Source organism: Carassius auratus, chromosome 21 (assembly GCF_003368295.1).
Source record: "Carassius auratus strain Wakin chromosome 21, ASM336829v1, whole genome shotgun sequence".
Taxonomy (NCBI): domain Eukaryota; kingdom Metazoa; phylum Chordata; class Actinopteri; order Cypriniformes; family Cyprinidae; genus Carassius; species Carassius auratus.
In genome coordinates, this window is record NC_039263.1 from 5,140,897 (window position 1) to 5,154,121 (window position 13,225).

Genomic DNA, 13,225 nt, shown 5'->3' on the forward strand with positions numbered 1-13,225 from the left:
CTTACTGTAACGAGATGACTGCAAAGATGTCTTGTATCCAACCCAAGGTTGTATAGAGGGTGAAACTTAAAAGTAACTATGGGATGTGTCTAAATTACCTTTGTACTCTCTACATGCACTTGAAAGAGGTGTGTCAATGTTTCCACCATTTTACCAGAGAAAGCACTTGTGTCAGTGTAGGACCCTCGGGTCTATGGGATTAGCAGGACTTTACTTGTACAAACATGACTCCATTAGCTAATCACATGATAAATTTGCTCCTTGAATCTCAAACACAGAAGCTGACTAATGCATATTTATTGTAAAGCACATATGCATGTTGGTGATGATACCTAGACCAAAAATTTACATTTTGAGGCCATTTTCACATGGTGATGCCATAATTTGGAATTACATAATCTTGACTGTTCCGAATTATGCATCTGGAGACAAGCAAAAGATATGAATGTGTGTTCATTTTAAGAAGAATTTTGTACTCTGTTGGAAAGTTCAAATAAAGACACAACTATTAGTTGTTTTTATATTGGTTTATCAGTGGAAATAGGAGATAATAAATAAAAGGCAAGAAATAATAATAATAGGTATTTAAAAAATCTAATAAAAAAGTTAAATAATGAAAAAAGGACCTTCTTAAAGGTGTTTGTCATGATGGATGGAATGATGTACAGTACTTCATGTGGTTCCACTTGTCCTTGTTACAGTGTAATTATTCATTTAAGTACTGAGTAATATTAAATTACTACATGCACTTAGAATACAGTTAGGGTTAGGATTAGGGTTTGTTTTATTGTTACTTGCATATAATTATGCATCATTTATTGTTATTATAATAGTAAGTACATGTGTACAAGGACATCTTGAAATAAAGTGTTACCTTTTATCTTTTAGTTTATGAAAGCGAAAGGTTGCTTCACTCCTACTGGAATTTACTCTCCAGAACATTCAGCACAACAACAATGGACAGTCCAAGAGAATGACATGTAACATAAGGAGAAGACTAGTTCTAAAAGACAACAAAGCTTGTTTACTGTGTCCAAAACAGGTGTAGTCCATGTATTTTAGATTTTTACTCTGACTACAGGGTTTTGTACATGTCCATAAACCATATGGATTCTTAGGGACTGGTCCAAAATGAAAACAAACACAACCAGCACTTAGTAGTTAGCTTTTCCAGTCCTTCATTTCTACATGTACTGTACAACAGCGTTCCAGAGCCTTGTCCGTGGTCCTGAACCCACTCTTCTCCAGCTGAACGAATATTATGCTGTCCATGGTCCTGAAATTACTTTTCAGTCATAGGCTCCAGTAAAGGTACATCTGATTGGGCCTTTTTTTTCAAAGAAGACAAACGTTGACCACCCAGAAGAATATATTTAGTAGATATGTGATCATTTGAAATTATGTTCATTGTGACATGCAGCACTAGTTATGTTTTAAAATTATCATTAGGAATCCATATACCCAAGACCACTGTCAAGTACACATTTGATTCACACCCAGTAAACATATAATGGGGGGTGTTACTGATATGGCTTGTAATGCCTCATTAAACTAACCTTGTAAGCACAGCTGAACTACTGCAGATAGTGCTGACGGCCGTCTGTCTCTGCCCTTCACATCACTGTGCCTCACGTTTCAGAAGGGACCATCAAGGAGCTAACTGGGGATCGAGGATGCCCACATCACCACTGGGGCCCTCCTGTCCAGGAGATTCAACAGAGAAGCTCCTTTAAATGTGCCATCGAAACACCACTGCTCTGCATCACTGCTAGCACGGTTGCCTAGCAACTAGACAGCAGATGCCTGCATCCCCTCATCTTCTGAGTAAAAAATACAAGGAAAAGAAATCACACCTCTTACGTGTTTGTGCAGTACACACGATCATTTTTTTAATCATTTCGTTTGATCGTTAATCTTGATCTGAAATTTCAAACTGCATGTTGGCGGCACTGATTTTGAATGGTTATTTCTCCATCATTATTTGCATATTTAAGCCATTTCTGGGTTTGTGTTTTGGAGAGTGTCTCGGGCTGAGGAATGTGGAAAAGTGGAAGAAATGCATGAAAATGCGCCGGGATACTCTCGCAGCATTTTAATAGGTTGCAGCTCGCGAGCCGACAAGTACAGACATCATTCCTCCGCTAGACAAGCGCGTGGACAGACTGCCTTTCCTCTTTAGTTCGCTTTCGCTTTTATTTTTTTCAACAATCACCTGCATTTTATTCAGCACTTTCAGAAAAGGGCAATGTCCTTTTCCCTTCTTTTGAAATCCAAACGTGCGCGTCGGAGATTTTTGATCCGGTCTTGATTATTTTCTCGGTTCCTGGAGGTGTTATTGCAATTGAAGTGTGTGATCATTTGCTCTGAACAAGAGCAGGAACATGCTCGGGGATTCAATCGAGAGATAAGGGGGCTTTTCCAACAGGCTAGACAAATATTGGACATTTGCAAGCGTTTCATTGTGATACGGACATGTATCGCACGTTTCTGTCCTGTGTCTGCTTCATATAAGGTTGTACTATGGACTACAAGCTCTGACGTCTGCATCAGATATTTTCTGCTGCATTTCTTTAAATGTGCATCTTTTTTCCCCTGTGACTTTGAGAGGAACTTCTCCACCATCAGCAGTAGGGGATGCAGATTTCATTTTTTTTTTCTTTCCCACCTCCAACCTTTATAGCTGAGTGGCGGAATAAATAAAACTATCACACACTGTGGAGCACCCCCTCTTTGAAGGAGCATCACTGGAGCCATGGCTTGTCCACAGCTTTGGACCTGGAAACTGCGACGACAGGTGTAGAAGAAGACTGATACTCTTCCATTTTTCCTCCCTTTTTTCATCATCATATTTTTTTATTTTCTCCATGGTTTGGATGAAGAAGACTTTCCAGCATTTTTTCCAGAAGTCCTGTCGAAGCTGAGAGATGTCTGATCTTCTGGTGTTGATCGAGGGGGTCTCTGACCTGCACGGATTTCCATAGCTGAAGAATAACAGCTGGGACCTGTTAAATATTTTTTTTCTTTTTCTTTTCCCCCAATCCCCCTCCCCTTTTAATTTTTATTTTAGTTATTTTCTCCTTTTCCTGTTTCTTTTTTTATTTTAGTTTTCGCGGGGACATCACAAATGTGTGCATTGGTGCTTTGAACTTAGTCATTAATTTTGCCTTTTTTCTCCCATCCCCTTCTTTTGGATTCTTTTTTCTACTTATTTTTTCTTTTCTTTCTTTCTTCTTTTTAAACATCTGTTTGGAGCACGGGCGGTTGGATTACTGAAATTGAATTAACGGATTTGTGGAAATGTTGGGTCCTCAAGAAGACAAATTATGTGGAATTGTTTCTGCTCTGGCGGCCTTGTCCTTTGTCTGCTTTGCACAAAGGTAAGGAAATTAAACATATTGGTAATTATGACTGTTGGATTAAACAAATGAGGCCACATATCGGTCAAATTCAAACAGATACCCAGATGATTGGGAATCATGACTGCATAATGTTTAATAACGTATTGACATTTTTAATTTTGTACGTGAATTAATAGTCGAATCTCTCTCTTTCGCTCCCTCTCTCTGTGTGTGTGTGTGTGTGTGTGTGTGTGTGTGAGAGAGAGAGAGAGAGAGAGAGAGAGAGAGAGAAATCGTATGTGTAAGAAACATCATCGCATCAATTCTATAGCGCATAGGCCTATTATTGAAAACTAACCATACATTTTTATTTATAATTCGTCACAATATTCTTTTGTTTGTGTGAGTTACACATTATCCCCTTTTAAAAATCCCCACTCAGTTAAACAATTAATTAGCAATTATTTAAAATAGCATTGTACGAATGTGTGTGTGTGTGTGTGTGTGTGTGTGTGTGTGTGTAGAATATTTCTAACCATATTCTACATCCACTTGGCCTTTGCGATTTATCAATGACAACTCAGTATTCTGGCATCAGTCAAAATCAGGTCATAACAGAGCTGTGTTTTGAATCTCATACAGGCTAAGCAATATGTTGAAGCAAGACTAACGAATATTTTATTATTTAGAACGTATTCAAACATCTGTAACTATTATGTTTTTGGTCCACTGAGTGAAATACAAATAATCAACGTTTTTCTTGTGATCTACCCCCACCCATGCCACCATGTCGCTGGCGTTAGAAGAGATCCATCATCACTCAGCCAATAAGAATAAAAACGACGACGCCTATCAGTCAATAATGGTTAATGACATGAGTTCACTCGCGATCATTGAGATGCGACGTGGCTGTGAAGCCTCTGAGGCCGAATGCACGTATCTTTTCATACTGTGTTTGTGGAACACCTGTTAGACAAATGACAATCTTGATTATGCTATAAATATTTCTGCCTTTACTCATCACACTTCGTTTATTAATAATTTGGCAGTTGAAAAATTTAAATCAACAATGGTGGCCTAAAACCCTTCAGTTTAGACTTGTTACTACATTACTTTCAGATTAAGGTTTTTTTTGTGTGTGTGTGTGTGTGTGTGTGTGTGTGCATTTTTAATCGAGAATGGCTGTCATGTGCACACTATCTGTTGTAAAAAACACAAAAATGTGGCCCTAAAAAGAGTTTTAAACCTTTAAAGACCAAGCAGGATCCCCGTGCTTTTACATATTCAGCCAAGCACATCCAAAAATTCTATATTACCCCTTCCACCCCCCATCCCCTCAAAATACATTATTAAACATGTAAAAATAGAAATTATATATATATATATTTTATGTATTTACATGTAACACTGACACTTGCTGTATAACATCTCGATGTATAACATTCTATACTGCACTGAAAATTATCCTATTTATTAATTATTATTCATACAGCTTTAATGACCTCATAGTAATTAAGACTGAATATTTTTGCAGAATTTGTCATAAGTCACAGCACCACACATCCATCTACAATAAACGAGCGAGGGCAACATGTTAAAATGGTCTACAATTTCATCTAAACATTCATATGCATTTTATACAAAAATGTTGATGTTGATGAAAAAAAAGAAAAGAATATGTTATCATGCATCAACTACCCATCTGTTCACAGACCCTCAGGGGTCCTGGGACCCCAAATTGAAAACTCTGGCTGAAAACTGCATGTTTGAACCAGTTGTCAAAGTTTCATGTTGAATTAACCACCCATTGTTGACTACTAACAATGTGATGTTTTTGTTTATCAGCAAAAAAGAGCAAAAAATCAGTAGTAAAAAAAAAGAAAAAGAAAAACAGTGATTTATTCAATGCCATAGATTTATGTTAATGATTATGTGGTGGTTATATTGATAAAGATAAGCCTCTTCGGATTGGCAGCATTCAAGAAATACAAAATCTTGAATAAATACAAAATGCAGTGCAATAAAATCATTAGGACTTCATCAAATAACATGAATGAACAAATTAGCTATGTGATGTATATTTTGCTTTAGCTGAATTTCAACAAAAAGTCCTCTCAATTCTCTCTCCTGCAGCACCTCCACCGGAAATACCGGAATATCTGTGGCCAAGACGACAGTGGACAAATTGCTGAAGGGGTATGACATCCGCCTTCGGCCAGACTTTGGAGGTACACGTGATTCTTTTTTAGAAATCTTAAATCCTTACCAGTCACTGATGAAGCATTCACTTATCTGGAGCATACGATATCACTGACTGACGCAGTACATTCATAGTCATGCAATGTCTCCTTGTGTAGGAAAGCTTTCAAAACTTTGTGCTTTAAACACACACACACACACACATATATATATATTAAGACTAAGTTTACTACCCCTGGTATCATGTCAAGACTTAATCTGACAGTATGAAGGCAGACATTTTCTAGAAACAGCTGAAACATCTCATGGTTTATTAGCATCAATCTCAAGGTTAGGCAGTACTAAAAGAAAACAAGGAACTGTCTGTGATGGAAAGGCACTTTGTGCTCTTGCATCCTGTATGCCCACAAATCCCCACCGCCTCCTGTAAAAAAAGTTGTGTAGGTTCAGTTTTCACAAAGGCTGAGCACACAGTTTTAGGTTGCTATTCATGGTCCATATTTCTGCACACGTTTACATTGTTGAAGGACAACGAGATGCTTTCGAAACAACAAAGTCTGGGAAAATTTTGTTTCACCACACCCAGAAGTCCGCTTGTCTGGCTATTCATCCCAAGTCTTGTGTTTGTCTGCTGATATTGCAAAGGGACTATAGATTTGCTGCAGAATGTACTTTTCAATTCAGTCCTTCAGCAAATTGCTTGTATTTCAACAAAGAAGCAAGTCTATCTATCTATCTATCTATCTATCTATCTATCTATCTATCTATCTATCTATCTATCTATCTATCTATCTATCTATCTATCTATCTATCTATCTATCTATCTATCTATCTATCTATCTATCTATCTGTCAATGTATATCCTCTCATATTCTCTCAAAATGCATTTATATACCATAGAGCCTTTTTTTGGTAGAAATTATGAGTTTGATATAGAATTCCATGCTGCATCATTGTCTGATTTGCAGTATTTTAGGGCACATTGAGAAATTTGAGATTTTAAACACGTTCTATGTTCTCTTAAAAAAAATAAACTAGGTAGATTACTTATAAATTGTAGTCCATTACTCATTCCAAATTACACAACGGAAAAAAAAGTAGTTAGTTACGTGATCCAGTACATTGCACATTTTAGGTAATATCACTGGACTACTATTAGATTACTTTTAGATTACTTTTGACCTAATTCGTTTATCCCTTTGATTTAAATAGGATCATCTTGTACTGTGTTGATATAAAAATACAAAGAGAAGATATGTGACCCTGGACCACAAAAGCAGTCATAAGAAGCATAGGTATATTTGTAGCAATAGCCAACAATACATTGCATGGATTTTTCTTTTTTTGACAAAAAACATTAGGATATTAAGTAAAGATCATGTTAGATGAATATATTTATTAAATTTCTTACGTAAATATATCTAAATTTAATTTTTGATTAGTAATATGCATTGCTAAGAACTTCATTTGGACAACTTTAAAGATGATTTTTCTCAATATTTAGATTTTTTTGCATCCTCAGATTCCAGATTTCCAAATTGACAGCCAAATATTGTCATATCCTAACAAACCATACATCAACAGAAAGCTTGTGTATTCATATTGTAAATCTTGATTTCAAACAGTTGACCCTTATTACTGGTTTTGTTGTCCAGGGTCACATATATTGCATGAAACTTGCAAGGTTTCCCGAACTGGGGTTTGTAAAAGAACAGCAAGGGGAGTCATGAGTTTAATGCAAAACTAATAATTAATTAAATGTCATCAATCAAATTAAAACACTTTCTAAAAAGATGAGTATTTTAAAATGTAATCTAATAACAAGTACTAATTTTAAAATCCAGATTACATGTTATCAGTTACTAACTGTTGCTGCTCTTCGACTCCATTTGTAGAACACACATAGAATTTTCAATCATCTGGTCAGCAGTGATGGCCCCTCCACAGAGCACTGATGCGAGGTCAGTTACCCTGCAGCGCTGCACGCTTGTATTGGATGCAGCATCCGCTCTGATGGAGCCTAGGGAACTGTAGTCTATCACATCCTGATAATTCCATCATCAGTCAGAGCCCAAGACTCCTGACACAACTGCTGACCAGCTTCAGCTTTGGAGTGCCGTGCATTTTAATTGGACCCAGACCGCAGCTACGCTAGCCAGCGAGAGAGGGAGAGAGGGCAGAGAGGATGGAGATGGAGAGAAAGAAAGAGGCCAGTTAGGTGGTCGAGAAACCAGGCCGTCCTAAAAGAGCTTCATCTCTTTATGCCGGCTAGAGGGATAGCCGCGGGGTTTGGTTGTGGTGTATTTGTGTGTGAAGTCGCACCACACCACATATAAATGCAAAGCCTGCTTACGCATGCGATCATACATGGATTCACACACACATACAAAGAGTTGTTCAACTTTAGTAAGCTGTGTTATAGCGCATAATAATAATAATAATAATAATAATGCTGTTAACGAAATATCCACAATTCAGTTGAACAAGCTTCAAAATGTGCTGAAATAGCATTGCACCATGCATTTATTTTGATCATTTTTTTATTTTTATTTTTTTATTTAAGTGGAAATGCCTTATTAGAAATTGTACTGTACTTTACTAATTTGCTGACATTCATAGTTCATTTTAAAAAATTACATTTCGACCTATTTAGCAGACTTGATTTGAAGATTAATAATTCTCCAAATACTATAAATGTACTGATTATAATAATTATTACGTACAGTTTGGATATTTAGTAAACGTTCTTATATGTACCTCAAACACAATCAGTGTCCATATTATGCTCATTTACAAGTTCGTGATTTTAATTTTGCAGTCAACGAGAAGGCATTTACATTAATTAGAAATATAAAACACATAATTTATATTTGACTGTATATTGCTGCTGCACCTCTTTAACTCCCATTGGAGTGGACTTAATATGCACAAACAGCAATATCACACAATAAAGCATTACATGTATTATAATCATTTCTAGTGCATTTTAATATTAGGTGTTCTGTCTGAGGCTGAGACTAACATGTTTATGGCAGTTAAAGTCTTCCCATTGTAGCCATTCTCACCCTGTTCATGTTCATTGTTTCAGCAGCAGTAGATGATGAGTCATTTTATTCAGCCTTGCTTGACACTCGAAGACGTTACCTTTTAATGTTTGCATTGCAGTTATTGGCTTTGACTCCAGCTCTCAATAAATAGCCCATAGATGTGGTGTACAGTCCGAGCAGAACTCAAATTGCATTTTGTGTTTGAGCGCGATACGACTTTCAAAGCATCTATGCAACCATAGGAAGTGGAGACCATATTTGATGCTGATGGTGTTTATGGTGAAATATGCCAATCTACTTGTAATCATTATCATAATCATTGCTCAGGAGGTATTTGGACAACATTCTGCCGTTTAAAATGTCAGAGACATATTTTAAGGATTAGGTACGTTGAATGGTTTGATTGTCACTGGATTTGAGCTTTGTTCCAAAACCAAAAGGCAGTTCAACCAGCCTGATCACATGACTTCGTATGACCTCATTTGTACAAATTCATACGATTTGTGCTGAATTGTACGTATTTTACAAGTTACGAATGACCTACACCTAACCCCGCCCCTAAACCTACCCGTCACTGGGGTCTAGACAAATCATACAAAATCATATGAGTGAGGTTGTACAAATTTGTAAGAATTGGCCACCTCATAAAATACGTACAAATTGGTCGTGAGATAGTGTTGGTTCAACAGTAGCACATTGCTAATTTTATATTAGCTAAACAATAGTCTTTAAATAAATAAATAACCAAATGTGGAAAAAAATACTTTATTTATATATATATATTTAAAAAAATAATTCACAAAGTATAAACACAGTACTTTAGTAATACAGTACTGTAGCTTTAGTATATTATATGACGATGATTAGAATTGTTAAAATCATTAGATGCTGATTTTTTGGGACCTAAACCTGGTCGTGAACCTGCTGGTCAGTAAAGGTGTCCTCGAAGGTCTTCGCCCGTCTATGTGTTGTCCCATCCAATCAACATGTAAACACCACATCCAATTTCAGTTATAGGGCAATTAAATACCTGTGAGGAAATTAATTCATTAATCATATTTCCTTCATTTACTTTTAAATAAATGCATCTCCTAGCTGATATGCAATGGGAAAAGGGAACAGAAATGAGGTTGGCCAACGCTATCTCACGACCAATTCGTACTTATTTTACGAGGTGGCTAATTCATACGAATTTGTACGACCTCACTCGTATGATTTTATACGACCCCAGTGACGGTTAGGTTTAGGGGCAGGGTTAGGTGTAGGTAATTCGTACAAATTCATACGAATTCTGCAACTCGTAAAATACGTACAATTTGGCAACAATCCTATTAATTTGTACGAGTGTGGTCGTACAAATTGTTACGAATAAGCCACCTTGTGAAAAATGTATGAATTGCCGTGAGATTGGGTTGGGTTGGCTGCATCAAAAACTAACTGTTACTCTCTATTGTACCTGATACCTGTTTTTTTTTTTTTTTTGCACATTTTTCCATTATTAGGTAATCTGTATACAATCAGCTGGCTATTATTTTGAAATAAACTCATTTAGGGTGATACAAAACATTCTGCAAATCCTGATCACCACGTCTGGGTTTATTTTGCGATCGTGGCCTGCAGTGTGAATATTCCTCTGGAATAAAATGACAGTGGAAACTGATCCTTTTGCTTCATTCAGATAAAACAGACTTCGTCGTTGTCTAGAAGAAGAAGACAGTGGATTAATTACAGCCCGTGCTGGCCTTATTTACAACCTCAATAATCAAGGCGGCCTCTGAAGGTCTCTGAAGACTTTGAATTTATGAGATTGCGGTTTCTCATTTCAAGTCATCCTCTCTAACAAAAGATACCTTCATGTTCTCAGGTCTGGTTCAGTCCGGCTGTGTCGCCAGGGCCGGTTTATGTGCTGCTCATAAAAAACATGCTGAAAGTTTAATCAACAGAATGGAACATGAATACAGTTGCCTAGATACGCAACATGTCACACCCGAGGCCATAAATCAACTACATGTTGTTGTTATTTCTCTCTCTCTCTCTCTCTCTCTCTCTCTCTCTCTCTCTCTCTCTCTCGCTCGCAACAGAAACTGTTCTTTCATTTCAATAATGATAATTATTATATTCATACTAGGGAAATTAAAATTGCTGAAAACTGATCTTCCTCACTTATCTAAAATATTATAATATTGCACATATTATCAATGTTATTAAAACATGATTAACTACATTTGAGAGATTTTAAGATAACTGCACTTGGCTGTATAGCTGTGTTTTCAATACAGTGCGACACAGAACTTCCCAACACAAAAATGCATCCATCCATATTCCATACAAGGATTAATGGAGCCTACAGTACATAATAATAATAATAATAATAATAATAATAATAATAATAATAATAATAATAATAATAATAATAATAAGCCTTTGCTGACTGAGTGATGAGGTATGTAAGGTATTTATGGTATTTGCAGTATGTAAATTATTAATGTATACAATCTAACATAATATAATTGTGTTTATTAAAAATGAAACAATTATATTCACACTCACATGCATGGTTTCATTTTTCCAGTTCATATGTGTGAAGATCAACACAGCATTTACCTGTGTGTGTTTAGATTACGTAAGCAGTTCATGCTTCGCGGCACCCCTCCAGACATGCATCCACCCACACACAGGGCATTCTGACAGAACAGGCTCCTGTCAATGTGTCTGTATCACAGCATGATTTGACTGAGATTTCTGTTACAATCTGCCTGCACAGAAAAGTTCAGATGGAAAGTGTGTATCTCAATTAACCACATTTCTCTTTAGCTGTGACATGGCAACTATTAATGCAAACAGCAGGGTTACTGATGCAACACAGATACTGCAAGAATGCCTTAGTGGGAAAAAAGAACAAATTTGTATTATTTTGAAAAGAGTACTTATTACACAAAATAATATGCTTTAAAATAATAAGTGCAAAATTAATTAAATGCAATTAGTGTGTGTTTTTACCCAATTAAGGACCTAATTTGGTCCCACTTTATATTAGGGGGTCTTAACTATTATGCAATTACATTTAAATTAATCATTTGATGCAATGCACTTATTGTGTGCATACATGTTTTTCATTTTTACTTATTTTTCAAAAGAAAAATATCTGCATGTTATTACATCTGTAAGTAATTTCTGTAATTACATTTATAATTAAACTGTTGACTCATCCCTTACACCTTAACCCACCACCCTACCCATACGACCAAACCTGTCCCTAACCTTACCCGTATCCCACCTCAACAGGAGCAAACAAAAGTTTTTTTTTGCAAAACAATATGAACACAATAAGTACATTGCACTATGTAAGTACATAGTAGTAAAGGCCACCTAATATAAATTGGGACCATATTTTCAAAATTACTTCGGTCTTTGAGATGGTTCAATTGTACTGTTGTATGTACTGTTGTATGTATGTAGTGTAGCATTTATGATAAGCTACCATATACTGTAAAATCATTTCTATTGATTTTTATGTCATGTATTTAAATATATTTATAATTACTAATTTGTAATGGCGAAGATGCAATTTAGTACATTTAAAACATTTCACTCTTTAAAATAATGTAAAATCGCATGCTATGATTAAAATAAACATTAAGCGCTTTAGATGTGCTTCAGCGTTTTGGTCAAGATTTCAAAATAAGTGTACTTTAAAATCTTATGAAATCATGCTTTAAAACGCAACAATATGTCTTTAAAAGTGTACTTAGGTGTGTTCATTTCATTAAAACTTTCAAAACGAAGATTTCCAAACCTTGAACGGATGCCAGAGCAGTCCAGGTAACTTATGGACCATGCTCCAAGTCTTCACAAGTCATATAATATCTACAGACCAAAACTGAAGTTATGTCATAACAATCCATCCACTGTAGCTCTTAAATTTAATTTGCTTTTGTGTTTATTCAGATATGGTGTGCAAATTTTAATATGTGGATATAAAATATAAACCCCACATCAGATTACTGTTACACACATTATGCTAGATTACCTCTGTCAGTCTCCCTGGTGCTTCAGTTTCATACGAAAAAGAGGGGTGCCCTGTTCCCTGAAGGGTAAGGTCTGTAGTCTAAGAGAGAGACCATTGAAATGAAACTATGAACTGAAGACCGCTAATTACATTATCTTTGAGGAGCTCACCATTTTGCCCAAGATGTAAGTGGCCCCCATGGACTGCAGGAAATCTAATAAAAAGCAGTGGCCTGTAAATTGTTGCAGTAAGTGTTTTCCTGTGCTGGGTTATCGGCATCTCCTTCAACTTTAGTACTATAGGCAATGCTTTAAAAGCTTTGTTACATCAACACTTTGTAAATTAGCTCAGAATTTGAGGAAATGCCATGAAAATATTGAATATGTGTTATAAATATGTAATAAACATGTAATAGTACATTTATAAAGCATGTATAGCTGCTCAGTATCATAATGCAGAGAAAACTCAAAAGCCATTTTCTCCTAAACTAAATTGAATCATAAGCATTTCAAACAGAAAGGATGAAAACCATGAAAATAGATTAGATTAATGGTGCATCTTCTGTTAAAGTGGCCATCTTCTATTGATGCAAACATATAGGATTTCTAACTCAAGTGCTATGTGGAACCACA

General features: G+C 36.0%; 1 protein-coding gene across 1 annotated transcript in view; it reads left to right on the forward strand.

Moving 5' to 3' along the window:
• The first annotated feature begins 1,793 nt into the window (after positions 1-1,793).
• Positions 1,794-13,225, forward strand: part of LOC113038310 (gamma-aminobutyric acid receptor subunit beta-4-like) — a 45,147-nt gene continuing 33,715 nt past the window's right edge. The window contains exons 1-2 of the mRNA XM_026195632.1: positions 1,794-3,377; positions 5,472-5,566. Coding sequence (XP_026051417.1) covers positions 3,298-3,377; positions 5,472-5,566 — 175 coding nt within the window. The 5' untranslated portion in view covers positions 1,794-3,297. The remainder of the gene's footprint in view (positions 3,378-5,471; positions 5,567-13,225) is intronic.